At 31.0% G+C, this 20937-nt stretch overlaps 1 protein-coding gene across 8 annotated transcripts in view; it reads left to right on the top strand.

Moving 5' to 3' along the window:
* The window catches only part of LOC127732614 (cilia- and flagella-associated protein 70-like), a 48876-nt gene extending 28280 nt beyond the window's left edge, over positions 1-20596 (top strand). Inside the window, exons 19-33 of one of the 8 annotated variants that reach the window (XM_052241688.1) lie at positions 5-67; positions 1183-1321; positions 1892-2077; positions 2445-2578; positions 2894-3009; positions 3928-4089; positions 5708-5881; positions 6328-6354; positions 7069-7098; positions 12992-13179; positions 14002-14154; positions 15682-15843; positions 18894-18983; positions 19458-19607; positions 20331-20596. In XM_052241688.1, coding sequence (XP_052097648.1) covers positions 5-67; positions 1183-1321; positions 1892-2077; positions 2445-2578; positions 2894-3009; positions 3928-4089; positions 5708-5881; positions 6328-6354; positions 7069-7098; positions 12992-13179; positions 14002-14154; positions 15682-15843; positions 18894-18983; positions 19458-19607; positions 20331-20411 — 1855 coding nt within the window. In that variant the 3' untranslated portion in view covers positions 20412-20596. Of the gene's footprint in view, positions 1-4; positions 68-1182; positions 1322-1891; positions 2078-2444; positions 2579-2893; positions 3010-3927; positions 4090-5707; positions 5882-6327; positions 6355-7068; positions 7099-7810; positions 7841-8444; positions 8466-12991; positions 13180-14001; positions 14155-15681; positions 15844-18893; positions 18984-19457; positions 19608-20330 lie in introns of all 8 variants that reach the window. The other 7 variants (XM_052241694.1, XM_052241691.1, XM_052241693.1 and 4 more) reach the window with 7 other exon arrangements.
* Positions 20597-20937: the final 341 nt, after the last annotated feature.

Raw genomic sequence — 20937 nt, 5'->3', positions numbered from 1 at the left:
ACAGGGACCAGTTTGGTGATGATTTCAAACCAGATGATACAGAAACATCTGAGGCTATGGAAAGCAGGTATGACTTTTTTGATAGTCATCATGGAGTTTGTTGTCTATGATAAAGGCAATTTGTACTTCAGTCCCTTTGTCAAACTTTTGACAGAATAATGAACTCAGACTTTTGAAATTTATTGAAAATTTTGGACTTTTGTGTGATGCTGTCTGAAATTAAAATTAATTTTGCTGGTTAATTGTGAACAGATCAGTTCAATATCTGACGTATACATTTTTTCCTGGTCAACTTTACTTTTGACATGATTATACTTATAAGGTTATGAGTGAAACAATTAAATAAGCTATTCCGCTGGTAACATGTTAGACAATATTTAGATTTATGGGGGGAAAAAGCTGCCTTGCTTTTCATTCAAAAAGTTAGTTTTTAGCATGGATTTTTGTGTTGCCTCTGACACCAGATTTTGTTTTCCTTTTATATAAAAATAAGGAGATGAGGTATGATTGCCAATGAGAAAACTATCCACCAAAGTTCAAATAAAGTGGATGTAAGCAATCATAGGCAACCGTACGGCCTTCAACAATGAGAAAAATCCATACCATATAGTCGGCTATAAAAGGCGCCGACATGAAAAATATAAAACAATTCAATTGAGAAAACTAACAGCATAATCTATAACAAAACAATTAACGAAAAACAAATATGACCGACATGTACCAACGACAACCACTGAACTACAGGCTCCTGAATTGGGACAGGCACATAAAGAGTGTTTTGGTTACTTGATGGTGATGAACAAATTGAAAAATTCAACTTTGTTCCTCTTAAATTATGCGACACAGTCTCAGCATTAGTACCCTAATGTCATCAGCAATCAGAAACACCTGAAACAGTGACATTTCCCATAATGCCACATATTTTCTGAATAAATAAATTTAAACAAATTTATTATAAAGACAGCCATACCATATTTTCCTGTAAATTGATGAAATCTTTTTAAATTGTTACAGGAGCTATGTAAAAAAGGTGTTAGCAGGTGAAATCACAATATCATAGGTGGAAGAGCACTTGATTTTGATGAATTCTTTGCAAAATCAGTTGATTGCTGTTATAACTATTTTATAACCACAAAATTTTTTTTTAGAAGTTTTACTTTATTCTGCTCTTTTTACTTCCAGGAGACAGAAACTGATTTATGAACTGAACTCTTCAGGCAAATACTTTGCATTTAAAGAGCAATTAAAACATGCTGTAGTGAAAATTGTAAGAGAGAAATACTTAAGGACGTCAACCTTTGAAGACAGACAGGAATTACAGGTAATGATACCAGTATCAATGCCATACTGTCAATTTACTAAGTATTCTACAATCAAAACAACATATCTTTCTGTATTTAACTTGGGCAGTTGACCTCACTGCAAAAAAAAAAAAATGGATCTGGATTATGAAAATCTAAAAGAGGCCATAACATAGTTTGAGAATGAAAATATTCCTCAGTCCTTATTACTTTTGTAGATAACCAGTGTTAATGATAAACAAAAAAAAAACCATGTTAATAACTATATAGTTGTTAACTTCTATGTCATTTGGTCTCTGGTAGAGATTTGTCTCTTTGGCAATAATACCACATCTTATTTTCATATATAGTTGTCTTTGATACTAACTTATAAAGGAATGGGTCATTCATTGTTATTTTTCAGGCCTTGGGCAATGAGCTAATGTGATTATCCTCTGCTTGATAAAAATGCTGGGTTTGTTCAGTTGATAACTCATTGTTTTAATGCCTTTTCCTTTAGGTTGAACTAGTGTAATTGACTGAATGTACACACATTTATAGCAATATTTTTCATGATTAAAAAAATCAATTGTTAATACTTTATATTGCAGACATTTTTAAGTGAGTTATATGTATACCTGATTGATCAAATGCATGTGGCTCTTGGAAAAGTTCTAGCTCTGGAGGACCAACCTCCTATCCCTGAGCCGTTGACAGACTCAGCACAGCTGAAACATTTTGCCAGGGAGGCTGAAGTCAATGATAATTATGAGCTGGCTACTAAATATTATCAGGAGGTAAAATTAGTTATTTTAACATTAGTTTTTTAACAAACCACATGCTGGAAGCAACTTAAATTATTTCTTGTGTTAAAGTTTATTGTTGTAACCTATTTCAAATGTTAAAGATTATTGTTGTCACTAGCTTTTTAACCCAGACAATGCTTGTGTATGTTTACCAGAGTTTTCCTAATCTAAGTGAGTGTCATAAGTAGTTTGTAAAATTGTTAGAATCACATATTTTTCATTGTTATAAACAATATAATTTTATCACTATTTCAGTTGATGAAATAACTAATATTTTACTTCATGTAATAGAATGAATTTACTACTTCTACCACAAAGTAGAACAGAATTTTAAAATTTGAGTTATTTTTTTTTTTAGAGGATAGCTAGGAACAAGAATGACCCATCTCATTGGTTTGACTATGGAACTTTCTGTTTATATATCAATGATATCACTAAAGCCGAGGAGTGCTTCAAGGAATGTATAGCTATAGATCAGAAACATTTACATGGGTAATTACTAGATATTAAGGGGAGTTACTGTGTACTTGCTTTGAATTATCTCCCATGTTATACTAAACAAACAGCTATAGAAAAGAATATTTACAATTGGTATACATTGGAATTAAGGGATAGGTAATTGTTTGTTTTTATGTTGTTGATTGGATACTACAGCCTAAATTTAAAAATGTCAATTTCTGGTTCTAAAATCTAAGACAAAACACAAACAATTACATTTGTATGTAGTTTTCCATATTCTTGTATCAACAGTGTTTTGACAAATTATCATACATACCATTACAAACATCTTAATTTTTCCTGTTTCAGACTTTTGTTGTATGGCGTTGTATGTACCTTACAGCAGAGACATGAAGCAGCAGAAACCTTCTTTGAAGCAGCTACTTGTGTCGATCCAAAAAGTATTTTGGCTTGGACTATGTTAGGTATGTCAACATATTGTTCATTCATTCTGGTAGTAATTTAAAAAAAATTATATATCGTAATGCTGATGAAAACAGATGCTGTAACCAAAATAGTTTTCTAAATGTATTTTGAATTTATAATAAAGATGTTAGTACCTAGCATCAATGTGTGTGTCTGTTTGTCAGTGAAAACTTCTCAGCTGAGACAGTTCCCCCAAATTTTTCCTAATTGGTAAGATTGTTTGATAATTTTGATAATACTAATGTATAATTTTTTGGAATGATTAAATTTTATATATACTTTAAATTCACAAATTATTGCATGCATTTATTTTTGCGATTTTTGAAGTATGAACAAAAATATGAGTTTAATTATCACGAATTAGGGAAAAGCAACATATAAATATATGTATGTGTTATCAGAATGCAAATTCTTATTATTGCGATACTCAAGGAGTCGCATTATTTGCATTAATAAAAACCGGCCAAATGAAAACCTTGCAATAATTTCTGAATCTACAGGACCTATTGCAGCATAATGACACTTTGTGAAGGCTATTCCTTTGAGACCATATGTCTTAAAGCAGTCTTCCTCGGTCAAATTGCTTGATTATTGAAACAATCTTGTTCATGTTTGTAGTGTTTTAGAAAGCCATAAAATCCTAATAGATTGAACATTTTTGAAAGGTTTTATTGTGCAATATTATAGAGTAGTATTTATTTATTGTCCAAATACTAACCAGAGACGATCCCTTTATAAGAACACTATCTTGTTTGAGGGTGGACTGCTATATGAACAATGTGATTAAGGTTTCCTTGCAAACAGGTTTCATGACAGTTTTATTTTAGATATTAAAGTGTTATATCAGTATCAAAATTCCATTTTGAATATTAGAATTATCAAAATATGTATTGAACAGTAAGACTATATTTTTTCAGGTTTATTCTATGATGCTGTGAACAATGAGATAGGTGCTGAAATGGCTTATCTTGAGGCTAACAAACTGAACCAGTCTAAAGCTGTAGCTATAGCTAGGGCCTCTAGAGAGGAAGAGCAGGTCAAAGAGAGGGAAGCAAGAGGACAAGAGGCTGAGGAAAAAGGTTAGTATTTTATATGTCCATAGAAATAGTGCATCAAATACCAATTCATGTTCTATGTATCTTAAACAAAAATTGTCATAATTCAATTCATGTATTACTGTGACTTGACTGTAAGTGTTGCTCTCCACCTATTGCAATTTATTCAAAATTCTGACCAAATTGCAATTTGTTTTTATAAAACCAAACGGTTCAACTGGTCAGAAAATTGAACAAACTGCTGTAGAAAACCACGGTCAAGTCGTGAAAGTGCAAGGTGATAAAATGAACCATACTTACAATCCTATAAGACTTTAATTCCACTTAAATGATATTATGAAAAATCAGTCTAACAATTTCTATACAAATTTTATTGTAATAGTCATACTAAAGGTGTTAGGTAGTAATTTTGAATTGCTGTAAAAATTTCCAAACTAAGCTTTCATACAATTTTTCTTTCGAAAAGTCTTCTATATTCATTAGAATCAGACATCATTTGAATTAAAACATCTTATATTTAGTAACATATAAGTGAAATTACAAGACGTTGTTTATAAGTTTCCTTGGGAGATAATATAAAATCATTATTCTTCTGAATATAGAAGACTTTTCGAAAGAAAAATTGATTATCTCCCATGGAAACTTCCTAACAACGTATTGTAATTTCACAAATGAATATAAGATGTTTTAATTCAAATGATGTCTGATTCTTATGCAAAAGAGTTATTATGTGCAGTGGTTCAACAAACTAAAACCCACTTATTAATGATATTTTCACAAAAATTTGAGTGCACAAATAACTGTCCTTTCATGAGGATAGGGATGCCCTTTACCGTCAGGCATCAAGCAGTCATTTTCTGCTACCGTTAGCGATAGATTGGTTAAAATTTTACAGTATTTCGTCAAAATATCCTTATCGTGATTCGTCAGAGGTCTAAAATAATTATCGTTACCGTTATTTTTGGAAAAAATTTAACGTGATTTGTCAAAATCAGTCGACTTTTGTCTAAAAGAAAGTGTACATTTTATCGTCATGCACCAAAAATTACTGTTAACGTCATTTGGCAAGATTTTTTACCGTTATTCTTCATGAAGGTACCCCCATAAAGACCCTCTTTCATAGCAAACAAGATGTTGCACTCAATGTTGTGTAGGGCGTACCCCACTTGTTATTTGACTTTGACAAACATTCCATGCAAATTTATTGTCAAACATGAAGTGACTGCTTAGAAGTTTTAAAAATTCCTTACACTATACAATACAATACAACACAATATTAAAAGTACTAGCCCAAATATCAAATAATACAGTAGCTCAGTAATATGTGATGAAAGTTATGGATAGATGAGTTTAGTTTTGTATATTACAGATTATTTCTATTTTAAAAAATTCCGGCTTGTTCTGATACTGAAATAGTATGAAAGATGGACTTACTTACATGCATGTATTTGACATATGAAATCTTTAATAAAACAGCTATGTAGACCATAGCAAAATGTCTTACTATTAAAATAAAAAAGACACAAGATCTTGTGTTTCATTGACTGAAAGCCCCTAAATTTCTAAGGAATCTCCTTTTGAAAATCTATTTTTTACTAGTTCCAAATTTAAACTTTAGCCATTTTTTATTAATGATTAATAGGTGAAGCTGATGGTTCTCATGCTGGTGACCAGGGTGGCTTAGCACCCCCTCAACAGCCTCACCCTGATATCAAACAGCCATCACCACCTGGCAGTGACAAACCACCGACATCAGCTCGGTCTGGAGGTCAGAGATCTATGTCAGATAGAAGACAATCAGCCACACGTAGATCAGGTATGAGTATTGACACTTTTAGCATTGGCAGAATTTACATTTTCTGTGTTTGGGGAATATATATATATTTCTTCATGTATCCTTATTTGTCTTGAAATTTAGATGGCTATACCTTAAACAATATATATATTTGTATTAAGGTAGAATGTTGCATGCTTCATATATTTCCTTTGTTTCCCCCTGTATTATAAGTTGAGTTTGATTTATTTACTGACAGATTTGATAAAAATGTATTGCATACCATACACACAATTCATTTCTTCAGAAACTTTTGAATCATGATAGGGTCAATTTTGTTCAAAATTGAAAAATTATACCTTTTCCATACACTTTAAGGCATATTTTATATACATTAAAGTCTGTAATAGCTGTACTCAAAATTGAAATGGTATAGCCTTAAAGTTTGCAAAATTTGTTTTATGTTAATTGTATGTTTTTCATCCCAGAAGGAAGTCTCCTACAACTACCATCAGGTAACTTATTAAGGGGAGTTGATACAGTTCAGGGGAGAAAATTGTAAACGCAAAATATAGAAATTTTGAATGCGCCATTTTTGATGAAATCATCTGAACTGAATCTAATTATAATTGTTGCATTGATTGAATCAATTGGGAAGCTGTTCAAGCATTCTTAACTTGGAAAGTGATTTTCCCACAACATATGAGGCGAATACATTTATAGGAAGTTTTTTGCACAGTTTTCTATAAAATAGCTCGGTAAAACTATTTTATGCATTCATTTCAAAGTCCATAATAAAAATCAACTCATATGAAAAGTATTTCAAAGAAACTGGTTAACTGCACAATAAACATTAGTTTAAATGAAACCACTTTTGCTACCAGATTTAGTAAATTTCATAAAAATTACAACAATTTCCAATTTTTAGATCCCAATTTTTTTTTAAATAAGCACAAAGAAATATTTTATTTTGAGTTTTTTTCATAGATCTTATTTCAATTTACCACATATTTCAAAATAAAAAAAATGACAATAAAAAGTGAAACTGAGTCAACTCCCCATAATATATGTATTGTTTACACATATCCCTGACCTAACCATTTCATGGCACGAATTTCATGTCTGATTGACCTTTTTGAGATCTTTAACAATGGAAACTTTTTTTACCTGAAGAGGTCTTTTTGAACAGTGAAATATAATTTATGCAAATTATATGTATTTGATCTTAGATGATAGTTTACAAATGCGTCGATCATCAGGTAAACATTTTTTTTCCCGATAATACACATAACATTTCCTCACTTTGTCCTCCTAATGACACAGGTTTTCCAGTTTTGTCACATTTTGTATGTTTATTAATCATAAAGTAACACTACTTTGAGAAGCTGTATGGATTCACAGTTTACAGAATTTGAACTCTACCGCAATGGAATATAAGTTTCTATTTTTTCAATTATGAAAAATTGGAAAATTAGATAAAGTAATGAGTTGGAGTAACAATGAACATTTTTCCCTACCCACAGTATATCAATATAGTAATGAGTTGGAGTAACAATGAACATTTTTCCCTACCCACAGTATATCAATAAAGTAATGAGTTGGAGTAACAATGAACATTTTTCCTACCCACAGTATATCAATAAAGTAATGAGTTGGAGTAACAATGAACATTTTTCCCTACCCACAGTATATCAATATAGTAATGAGTTGGAGTAACAATAAACATTTTTCCCTACCCACAGTATATCAATAAAGTAATGAGTTGGAGTAACAATGAACATTTTTCCCTACCCACAGTATATCAATAAAGTAATGAGTTAGAGTAACAATGAACATTTTTCCCTACCCACAGTATATCAAATCCCTGAATGCGAGTAGTTTTGCACAATGCCCATGCTTTGTGCACTGATTATATACAAGTATAAAGTAGAGGTTATAGAGTAGAAATGATCCAAACTTTGTTTTTATCAGATGAAAGTGACAAAATCCAATTGGAAGGAGGTAATAATGATAGTTAGATATATACAATGGTGGTCAGTTACATGTGTGACAACCCATGAACCTTTACACAGTGGTGGTCAATTACATGTGTGACAACCCACCTCATAACAGCACCTGTTTCGCTTATAATAATTATTTAGTATTCAATGATACAAGTTACCTGAATTGCTTTTGTATGTACCCACCACATTCTTGCTTTATCCAAAATAGTACATTCATCAGAACTTTAACCACCTTCATCAAATAGTGTAGTATATATCATTTAATGATTAGCAGTTGTAATGATTTCAGAAAAAAAGGGAATATTTTGAAAAATAGGGTTTAAAAACATGTGTTTTTTTATAAGTTTTTGAAATATGAAATCACAGCATGTCACTACAGCATGTAAAATATTGCTGCAGCTGTTTTAAGTGCTAAATTTAGGTCAGTGATAGCAAAATTATGGAACACCAAATTGGTTTATATTATAATGATGGTATGGATGCAGACGGACAAGTTTAAGAAGGAGACAACCTTTCTATCATAAACTGTGGCAGGGGACATTGAAACTCTATTCTTTTATTTATATTTTTTAACCATTTGAAAATATATTACTGTTTAACAGGGAACACAACAATATCTAAAGGTAATTTTCAATAAAATTAGTCAGTTGGTAAACTTACAAGCTAATACAAGGAATTTTAAAATTTTATTTTAAAAATAAATATTATAACACTAATAATAATTCATTATTAAAATTTTCTGTGGATGAACTAAATAGAATAAAAATCTAAACAAACCATGTAAACTGTTTGGTAACATTTAATGGTGGAAGCTTGTCTACGTTTTGCATGTTATTTTTATGTGATATATTTTTTTCCTTCTGGTTTTGGAATAGGTATTTCAATAAACAAATTGTATGATAATTATTCTTCAGACTATCAAAGTTCAACTCTTAACTTAAAATTTCAATAAACTTTTTTTTTTATAAAATAACAACATATATTTTTACATTCACCCTTTGTTTTTACTCACGTTTAACAAGTAATTCATGCTTATGAACTTTATATGCCAAATTAAATAACATTTATTTTATACATATTTATAACTTTTAACTATTTTAGATTTGAACATGTACCATTATAGAAATAAGGAGATATGGTATGATTGCCAATGAGACAATTATCCACCTAAGTTCAAATGAAGTGGATATAAACAATTATAGGCAACTGTATGGCTTTCAATAATGAGAAAAACGCATACCTTATAGTCGGCTATAAAAGGCCCCAACATAAAAAATATGAAACAATTCAATTGAGAAAACTCACAGCCTTATTTATAAGAAAACAATTTATTAAAAAAAAGACAAATATGACAGACACAAACCAACGACAACCACTGAACTACAGGCTCCTGACTTGGGACAGGCACTTAAAGAATGTGGCAGGGTTAAACATGTTTGAAGGCGCCAACACTCCTCTAACCTAGGACAGTGGTGTAAGACTAAACATAAGAACAAACTATAAAAATCAGTTGAAAAGGGCTTATCAGATCGATACAAAGCAGAAAAACATCTAACAAAGAACACAGACCGGATGTGTATGCATATTTCATGTTCATTTCATCTGATTGATTATATGATACACAGGTGTTTAGCAACAATGTCTGTCTATTGTCTTTCAGGTTATCCATCCTTTCAGATTACACATTTTGATCTTTTTAGAGAACCTTTGAATATTTTTAGGGTTCTTCCAAGACCATAAAAATACCAAAGATTAAAAATTGTGTATAGATGTCAGATTCAAGGATCTCAGCCAGATTAATTACTAATAATGAACCCTGCTTGAACCAAAACCCTTTTGAGCTGAAAATTTCTTTTGGTTAGGCATGAATTTTGTTTACACAGTGCAAAATAATAGGCATTTTTTGGTCTATGTCATTATACAAGAGTTTACATAAAAATATTATTGTTTATGAAGATATCTTCATGAGAACTATTGAGGTAACCTCTAAATAAATATTTGACATACAAATTAAGTGTGAGGTACTGATCAAGTGATGTTTAATTAAGATTTTTGTGTGTGCTCAAATGGATAATTATATGTTCTCATATGAATTATTTTGCAAAAGAAATCGAGAACTAAGTGTTCAGTCTTTACAATTATTGGTACACAGTTTAAACAAATGCATTGATATATGTTTTATGAATATTTTGCTTGCTGTATCATATTACACTACCTCTGTATTGTCATTCTCATTAACATGCATGTTTGTAATTATGTAGGTAGAACAATGCTTTGGTTGTGAAATAATTTTTTTCATTTGCTTGGCACAGCAATTTTTTTTTATGTATGTTTTAAAGCATGATTTTGGTCCAGAATCAATTTTGTTTTTGGCTCAGTTATTAACCAAAATCTATTTCTGTCTGTTAATGATAGGAATTTTGTTTTCTATCTTGATTTAATATCCGTGTTAAGAAAGAAAGCAACAAGATACGCTTGACAGAATATTAATTAATATTTTTATTGAATAATACTGTACTTAATTGTACCATAAATGATTTTTTTGGTGTCATTTCTAATCAGTTTTTGTCGAGCAGAAAGCTCAACATAGGGATAGTGATTCGGCGGCGGCGGCGGCGTTAGCTAACTTCTTAAAAGCTTTATATTTTAGAAGGTAGAAGATCTGGATGCTTCATACTTTGTATATGGATGCCTCATGTTACGAAGTTTCCGTCAGTCACATGTCCAATGTCCTTGACCTCATTTTCATGGTTCAGTGACTACTTGAAAAAAAAGTTAAGATTTTTTGTAATGTTAAATTCTCTCTTATTATAAGTAATAGGATAACTATATTTGGTATGTGCGTACCTTGCAAGGTCCTCATGCCCGTCAGACAGTTTTCACTTGACCTCGACCTCATTTCATGGATCAGTGAACAAGGTTAAGTTTTGGTGGTCAAGTCCATATCTCAGATACTATAAGCAATAGGTCTAGTATATTCGGTGTATGGAAGGACTGTAAGGTGTACATGTCCAACTGGCAGGTGTCATCTGACCTTGACCTCATTTTCATGGTTCAGTGGTTATAGTTAAGTTTTTGTGTTTTGGTCTGTTTTTCTTATACTGTATGCAATAGGTCTACTATATTTGGTGTATGGAATGATTGTAAGGTGTACATGTCCAACTGGCAGGTGTCATCTGACCTTGACCTCATTTTCATGGTTCAGTGGTTATAGTTAAGTTTTTGTGTTTTGGTCTGTTTTTCTTATACTGTATGCAATAGGTCTACTATATTTGGTGTATGGAATGATTGTAAAGTGTATATGTCTAGCTGGCAGGTGTCATCTGACCTTGACCTCATTTTCATGGTTCAGTGGTCAAAGTTAAGTTTTTGAGTTTTGGTCTTTTTTTCTAATACTATATATGCAATAGTTCAACTATATTTGGTGTATGGAAATATTTTATGATCTATATGTCAGTCACACAGGTTTTATTTGACCTTGACCTCATTTTCAAGGTTCATTGCTCAGTGTTAAGTTTTTGTGTTTTGGTCTGTTTTTCTTAAACTGTAAGCAATAGGTCAACTATATTTGTTGTATGGAAGATTTGTTAGCTGTACATGCCTGCCTAGCATGGTTTATCTGACCTTGACCTCATTTTCATGGTTCATTGGTCAATGTTTAGTTTACTTGGTTAATGTTAAGTTTATGTGGCAGTTGTAATAAAGCTTTATATTTAGGACTATCAACATAATATCAATGATTAGTAAAGAAGAGAGACATTTCAGCGTGTGCACTCTTGTTAAGATTTATTTCATTAACCAAAGTACTGCCAGTATTAATAGACCACTTACGAGTTCGTTGCATTTCTGTCAAAAACTTCAGTTTTAGTGAACATCATTTGTGCGTTTAGGGGTGTCGTCACTTCCTTCCCGTGTTGAGCGAGCGGTTGGAAATGACATCTTAAAGGCGTGCATAATTGACGAACTTTTCCGGTGAAGGACATAACTCGAAAGTGGTCTATTAGTTTATAATCCAGTTTCAATTAGAAGATTTTTAGATCATGGATATAAGTTCACAATCATTCACTTAAAGCAGTCATTTCAGCTAGTGTCACACTATAAACTTCAAAGTACACCAATGTGTACATGTCTAGCAGTCATATATATTGGAGTTCGATTAATGTACTCAGACTCGGATTTCAACCAATCAAAATACTGGATTTGGTGTTTAAAGCACATATTTTGTACTCTTGAGTACTTGTGTAAAGTTTTATGACTGTAGGCCTGTGTGTTATACAATTAGAGCTAGTATATCTACATTTAGTGTAAATATTAAAGGCATTCCTCAGATTCTACAGTATATAAATATAATTACAACAAATCATTCTTTTCACTTTGGATTCATCAAAAAGTTAAGACTGATGCAGTTTTGAATTTGATAAAAACGAAAACTGACTTTCATAATTAAAATGCACCTGTTCTTTAGCTAATTATTCAATGACAGCTCATTTGTAATTTTAAAAAAGATTGAGGAAATTTTTTGCAAAAAATATTGGTTGAAGTTGAATTTCCATCACTGTGGTTTTCAAAAATTTATTGATCAAAGGATATTTTGACTGCATTAAATGTATGCATGATAATAGGTCATTTAGCTCTTTTGAATTGATGAATAATAAACCATTTGACTGTCCCATAATGGATGAATAATAGGACATTTGACTTTCACAAAAAATAAAATTTACGCATATTTCAATAAAGTGTCACAAAAGAGTAAGTTTTCGTACTTAAGAAACAGGAGAGGAGCAAAGAAAATATCATGCGATTTGTGAAAATAAAGGTGTTGCTCAAGTATTATGCATACGCTTATAGCTAGATGAAAAACTAATTGGAGCATTATTTATGAGCTAGTGAAAAAATAGACAAAATATACTGTGATTTCAAAGTCATCATGAAGAACCTTCAGGTCGTTTTTTTGTATTTTTTGCATTTTTCAATTATCAATATTAGTACATGTACAGATTTTTTCACTTAAAAAAAAAAGAGTGTATAATTAAATTTCTGATGACTTTGAAATCAATATGCATGTTGATAGCTATATATGTATGTATATATGTTTCACTAACTGGGTGATGGTCATGCTTTTCACAATGCTTTGTCTCACGTTTGGCAGCAAGCAGAATAAAAAGTGACAGCAGTATGTCTCGTCCAGGTAGCCACCATAAAGTCGGCAGTCAAAGGGGCTCCCCTCAACCACATGAGGAGACAGAGGAACAACCCCCCAGGGAACCAACACCCGTTCCAGCCTGCAGCATTTATATGCATGCTATTGAATGGCTTTTGGAGGTCAAGGCTATTCCTGTAAGTTTTGTTAGAAATTATTATTGGGTAATACTACACGCAGATTAGAAAAATGATATATTCATGATGCAAAATATTGAGAATAAATCAACTGTTTGTTCCATATTTTGTTTATGAAAATTTTGCCCTAAAACAATATGATAAAAATAAATATGGTTCAGTATTATAATTACCTAAGCCTCAATAGCAGGTTTTTCGTTATCAAGCTATTTTTAGGTAAGTTGAAAATTTTCATTTTGATATGTTTATTCAAACAATTCAGTATAATCTGATCAACTTTAGTATTTTGTGTAAACTTTGAAATAGGAATCACAACATAAACCTTTATTTTAAAATTACTACACTTTGTATTTCTTATAAAAAAAGTTCCATGAAGAAGTAAGAAACTGCTGACATCTCATACAGTTGATGTCGTAAAACTTACTATCCCTTTCACTTTTATGGGTACTTATCAGATCACATGATTATTTTCCAAAAACACAATTATGTTAAAATACATTTGCACCCTTTTAGATATGAATATATTTACTCTAAATTCAGAAATCAATGTGAAAAAATGAAGTGAGATGTACAAAGCAATAATTTTAATCTTTCACTTAATATATTATATATCACCAAGTATCCGAATTGTATTGATTCAGATCACGTGAATGCTAGTTGTTTCAGAATTGCATTAAGTCTGTATTTACAGAAACTAATTTTTATAATAGAAGGAAAAACTATCATGTCTGTATATATATTTTTTTTCACCGTAAATGGCTTAAGCATTTTATGTTTTTAAACAATAATTTTATAATAAAACTTTTCCTTGAAATACTACAGTTCACAGAGAGAGCTTTGGCCCATGAGCTGTTAAGTCCAGCTGGCGGACCTACTTCTCAGTACCACATTGCATTTGCTAGACTTAAGTTACAGAAGAAAGAAACAACTGATGCAGAGGAAAGTCTGAATGAAGCATTACAATTTGATTACCAGGTTAGTATTGAATATTCAAACATATTTTATACACATTGATATTCTCCAAACACCTTGCAACAAAGTCTATTTCTCCAATTTCCAGACATGAAAGTAGATAGAAGTAAACTATAAATTGATAATACAGTTAACACTGATTGTCTTGAACTCGCTTGACTAAAAATTTTCCTGTGGTCCTGAACTTTGTTCCATATAAATATATATATTTTGATGAGTCGTAATTGGATGAGTAAAAATTTTGGTTGACTAGAACGAAAATTAGGTCCCAAGGGTAACAAATGCGTTCAAATTATGTCAATTATCTCGAACTAATACATAAATGTCAAACATGACCTTTGGGATTTCAATGGATTGAAGAGTTACCTGACAATACATCTGTAATTAAATTTCAGGTCACTGACCACTGTATTGATTTATGACATTCTTTTCCCACGAGTGTTTACCTAAGATTATCTTTGATTAAAATAATAAATGATTAGCAATACATTGTTATGGATTATGAAAAATTTGTTTAAATGTTGTATAAACAAATTACCGTAACCATATGTTAATGAGCCTGGTTGTGCATAAAGTAGGGATTAAGTGAGCAACTCGAAATTACTCAGTTGACCTCTTTATTCTTTTGTATTTTCTCTTGCAGAAAAAGATTGAAATAAAAAGAAATCTTAATTTTCTCATTTCTCTTGTATGCGAGAATGAACAACTTTGTCAACTTGAAATCCCGCTAAGATCCATTACAAAATATTCTCTTGGCTAAAATTCACATCAACAAAATGTTACTGTACCAAGAAATAACTAAGAGATAAAAAAAAAATATATAATTTTATAATAATAATGAAAGATCATTACATATAGATTCTACCACTGCATCGAGTGTGATACGATATTTATCCACTCGAGACAGTTCAATTTTCAAATTTAAAACGCGAGGCTTGCCGAGCGTTTTAAATGTTTAAAATTTAACTGTCGAGAGTGGATAAATATGGTATTACACGAGATTTGGTGGTGGAATCTGTTTCTCTAATGATTTTCAAACAATATGCAGGCAAACTTATTCCTTCTTTTTGAATGATCTGCAAAAAGATGTGTTCTTTCTATGTGACGTCATCAGGCATGGTCGCCTTTTTTCATGCCGTCACTATAGGAAATTCAGAGGAAAGCAAGAAAATTCGACGTCATAATCGGATTTTAACCAATGAAGAACTGAGATCAAACAAACCACACGTTGATTAATTTTTTTTTATACAATGGGTGCAGAAAGGGATAAATTGACGAAGAATTAGAGAAATACAGATACAGCGATCTCAGACCAGAATATCGATCCCCTACCCATATTTCCAGATTTATTTTAGCCTTACCAAGCTAAGCAGGAGTTGTGTCCCTTGGTTTGTCAAACTTCTAACTTCATGTATCTCGAAATATTCATCTGGTCTGGCTGACTTCGACATAAGGAGAGTCAACTGTATTTAATTGTATGACAAAAAGGGAGGTGTGATGTATAATAAGTTATATTTTTATTTATCATAGAACCCAGATGCTTGGGCACTGATGGGACATGTGAAGTACATGATAGGCGACACAGAGAATGCCAAAGATTGTTATGAGAGAACCATATCATTTCTCCATGATGCCTCAGAGATGCATTCTATATATCTTAGACTAGCTTCCATTTACCTTCAAGATCAAAGGGTAAGTTTTCATTAAATTTTAAAATGTGTAAACCCATTTTCTGCTAAATTGTCCTATAATTCTAGAATGATAAAAGCACATGTCTTAAATATTAAGAGTTAACTCCTCACTCCATCAACCAATCAAATATTGATATGCATGCTTCAATTATTGAACAACGCTTTTTTTTATTATTTTGAAAAAAACTGTTATATGATTCTTGAATATCAGAAACAATTCAAACAAAATTAGAAAGCTGAAAATAATCTTCCATTTATTATGCTTAATAAATTGGTGATATAAATTTCATGACAACCAGTCAAATAAAGTGGATTTTAAGCAAGCAATAATCAATCATTCAATCAATCAGTCAAACAAACTTATATTTTGACATTGCACAAGGTCATATTTTTCTCTGACAGTTATTGATGTCTTTACACTAAATCCATTCTATGTTGGATGTGTACTGATTGATATTTTAGTCTAAGAAACCAGATTTTTTTTATTATTTGTAATTGGCTTTGAACTAGCTGTCAGTAACTGCAAGTACTCTTAGATCTTTACTTAGTGTCTTTTTTGTTGTGGGATGTATAGATTCACTGCCACGTCCAGTCTGTGTTTTCTGATATGTATCGATCTGATGATTTAAGTCCTATTCAACTGATTTTTATAGTTTGTTCTTATGTTCTGTTTCACCACTGTTCCAGGTTAGGGGAAGGGTTTTGCACTAGCAAAATAGTTTTTAACCCTGCCACATTCTATATGTGCCTGTCCCTAGTCAGGAGCCTGTAGTTCAGTGGTTGTCGTTGGTTCATGTCTGTCATATTTGTTTTTCAAAAATTGTTTTGTTATAAATTAGGTCATTAGTTTTTTCAATTGAATTGTTTCATATTTTTCATGTTGGGGCCTTTTATAGCCGACTATACGGTATGGGTTTTTCTTCTTGTTGAAGGCCGTACGGTTGCCTATAATTACTGACATTCACTGCATTTGAACTTTGGTGGATAGTTGTCGCATTGGCAATCATACCAGATCTCCTTATTTTTATATTAATTTACTGTACTAGTTGTTAAGTGGATGGACCGACAGGAGTATAAATAATTATATTTTAAAAAAATGATGTTAGTTTTTACAATTTTTTGTAATTGCTTGAGGCTTCATGTGTTGTGTTTCTGATAAAGCTATTGTTTTTGACGGATATTGTTTTCTTGCCAATCTTTGTCAAAATAATGTTTATAAATTGGTATTACTGCTCAATTTCTATGATTTAAACAACTCCTACATGTTACCTTTTTTAATTCTGTAACCAGTTGGTGATGATAACATATGATATAATCTGAAAACAAAGCCAATATTTTCCAAAGTAATAAATGCTAAGCAATTAAGATATTATCATTGAATAAATTTGGGTTCTCATTGAATTTAAATGCAGAAAATCAAATTGAATATCAAATAATCAATGACTCTTTTTGAATGAAATCTATAAAACTAATTAATAACATACCACTAGTTTAATTATAATATTAGAATAAGAATTCAAAAGAGTTTTGCATATGTCATATTTCAATTTGTCGATAAAATTTTTCACAGTACCAGAAAATTACTGTTTATAGGTTTATAGTAACAATATGCCATTCTTTGAAATTTGCAAATTTCTGATTGTCTACTTTTATATTGGTTAATGTGAATACATAAAATATCAGATTACAATGTTTTATTGTATAATTATGCTGCTGTTTAGTATTTTCCTCTGATTGCATCATAAATTGATGCATGTCCCTTCAACCAAAGGCTATTTATTGTCATGTTTCTCAGGTTTAAGGTGCATTTTGAGTCCAAATAAGAACCTCGTAAATTGAAATCGGATAAAGCTGGTTTTTCTGGAGGGGTGGGATTCCCTTCTGTGTCTTGGACACACAGTACAGAGGCTTAAAACTTCCAAAAATAGTGTCAACCAGTGGGCATATAACTACTGTTCGTGTTTATTATTGAAATATCCTTAGGGAACAACTTTTTCCATTGCAAGGCCAGGTAAAGTCAACAATCGGGGAAAAATCGCAAAATTCCGGACTTTTGGTGGAAATGACCTTCTTTAGACAATGTGTCCACTCTAAATGTAGACTACAGTGAGACACATCTATCAGCATCCCTTAGTCTTCCAGGTCAAGATAAAGGACGAAAAAATTGACGCTTTTAACACCTGATGACCAATTTTGGGGCAGATTAAGGCCAACCCCACCCTGTGATCCCCCATCTTTTTTTGGAATCAATATGCATCAGCTGCAGGGTATAGCTCATTTGCATATAAATTGCATATTTTTGCAAATAAACAAAAAATATACATTTTCGGAAAACAATTCAGCATGGTAAGAGTTAAGAAGGTTTTTTTTAAAGATTGACTGAAATGCTTTTTTTTCACATGATAATGATAAAGTATTTAAGGTAAAAAAAGTTGTTTGTACAAAATTAGCACACTAAATCTTTAACAAAAAAGTAAGATCACATATTTTACAACTGAAAATGAACAATCAAACTATTTGCTATTTTGCAATGTCCTTCTGTTATTTAAAACATCAATTTCTTCACCATATTTCTAGGAGACACTTCACCTTATTTCACTAACACAAATGTGATTTAATACCTTAAAATGTTATTTGTAATGATTGATTACTCTCTGTAATGTATCTTAGTGTCAGTTTCTTTTATTTCTTTACCCTATGTTTGATCATAAATCCTCATGACCTACATCTAAATTAGGTTACTTTATAATAGATCCTTGATAAAATAAACAGGTTAACATTACTCTATTACAGTAAAGTTCATTAAGACTTAAAGAGAACAGAATTGAAATTGTCACCTCAAGTTAAGGAATTTTTCATCTTCTATTTTTATTAGATTAAGCTTTCTTTGAACATCCAATTTGATTTATGATGTTTTTTTTATGGTTATTGATAGTTAGGTGTAAAGAATTGAGATTTCTCGAGATCATACATATATGAAAAGAAGTTGCCTGTGACACACTTTGATGTATCACTAATTTGATTTCATTACAAAAAATATTTCAATTTTAGTTCCAAGATGCGAAGAATGTATTTTTAATGGCCTGTAAGAAGTCAGCATCCTGTGTGTCATGGTTAGGTGTTGGTATAGCATGTTATAGGGTAAGTTATTGAGTCTGTTACGAAATAGAAAAGTTGTATATTTGTCTTATACCATAGTTATCCTTATAAGGTTACAAATTTTCTGAATTACAAGGTTCAGTTACAATATTCACCTATTAAAAAGAGGGGAGACATCATAGTATATGTTTGTCTGAGTTTTGGATACCAACTCTGTTATATAGTAATATCAATTGCTTATCCTAAGCATGATGTTTTTTTCTGCAGCAGACACAAATATTTTCTCAGGTTTCCATATATATGTGTGTTTGCTCTAAAAGAAGGATTGTGTGAAAATGTATAAAGGGAATTAACTCAATAATTTGCAGTCGCAGAGTTTCATTTATTAAATCAAAATACATCTGATTGAGTATATTCTTTTAAGCTCGTTATGGTGTTATATTTTTATTTTTTTAACACATATTGAATCTCTTACTAACTACATTGCTGATATAGACTGTATTTTATCTGTTTCAGTTGAATGAGCTTGGAGAAGCTGAAGATGCTTTATCTGAAGCCAACATACTGAACAATGCTGATCCTGAAGTCTGGGCCTATTTATCACTTGTCTGTCTGAAAACTGGTAGACAACTAGAGGCTGAACAGGCATATAAATATGCTATCAAGGTATTTTTACATACTTTAAATGTTAGTATATTGTATTTTTTATTTAAGCATTTAACCAAAACATTTCTTAATCAGAAGAATTCTAATATACATCTGACATTAACCTTGTTATTTTTGATCATTGATGGTGTTAAGTTTATGTGATAATTGTAGTAAAAACTTGGTCTTAAAGAACTTCAACATGAAATTGGATCTTGATCAGAAAAGTAGATGAGACATTTCAGTGTCTGCATTTTAGTTATATTTCAGTTTTCTAATTCTAGAGGGAATAACATATGTGTCCAATATTTGCCAACATTATCAATTGGCAGTGTGTATTTTGAGGAAATTTTTTTTTTTACACCAGTTTAGAATACCTACAAGTTCTTATATACTTTTGCTTTAATAGCTCATAATAATAAACAGTGACACCTTAATGAAGTCCAAAATTTTAAATAGAGTGAGCAAAAAAATAAAAAAATAGATTTATATTCAAATGTTGTTTGATGGATTTTTTTTTACACCAAATTAGAATACCTACAAGTTAATAGCTCATAATAGTAGATAATGGCACCTTAATGAAGTCCAAAATTTTCAAATGATTGAGCAAAAAAATAAAAGTTTGATTTATATTCCAATGATGTTTGATGCATTGTCAAGAACTTATTGCCACCTGATGTAAGAAAACAATCAATTAATTGATGCTCATCAAATTTTTCATTTACAATAATTGTTTTTTTGTAGCTTAATTTACAAGACACTGATTTGTTGAATGAGATACAGAGTGTACAACAACAGGTTGGATTTGGGAATCCAGAATTCTAGACAGAATACCTGAATAGAAGACAGTTCTTATCTTAGAATTCTAAATTAAAATTTTGAAGAAATGACAAATCTGTGATAAACTAATGTGAATTTTCTATCTTATTTTATTTATGAAGTATAAAAATTTCTTTTATTTATAATCATTTGTAAAGTCTAAATAAGAATTAAATAAATTGTTGTATTTATGAGGTTTGTTTGTATTTAGCTGAGCATGCAATATAAGTTGTTTCTGCCACTTTCAAAGTAAAATGGTCTTCATTATTCCTGACTGCTTTAAACAAAGAATATCTCCAAGACCCTCATTCAAGGAACTCTGGCTTGCCTCCATCAATAATAATTGGTTGCCAAGATATAGCCAAGAGTGCTGTAAGTGACATTAAACACTTACAATCAATCAATCACAAAAATTTCTTAAACAATGCTTAGAATATAACTTTCAAGATGTCAAATGACCCCACAATTTAGCATACATAGTATATGCTAACATCAAAAGAGTACTGGTATTCTTGGTTGAGTAAATATGCTT

The sequence above is a fragment of the Mytilus californianus genome, unplaced genomic scaffold (assembly GCF_021869535.1).
Source record: "Mytilus californianus isolate M0D057914Y unplaced genomic scaffold, xbMytCali1.0.p SCAF_26, whole genome shotgun sequence".
Taxonomy (NCBI): domain Eukaryota; kingdom Metazoa; phylum Mollusca; class Bivalvia; order Mytilida; family Mytilidae; genus Mytilus; species Mytilus californianus.
Note: the sequence above shows the minus strand (reverse complement) of the source record. Positions and strands in the feature narration are given on the sequence as shown.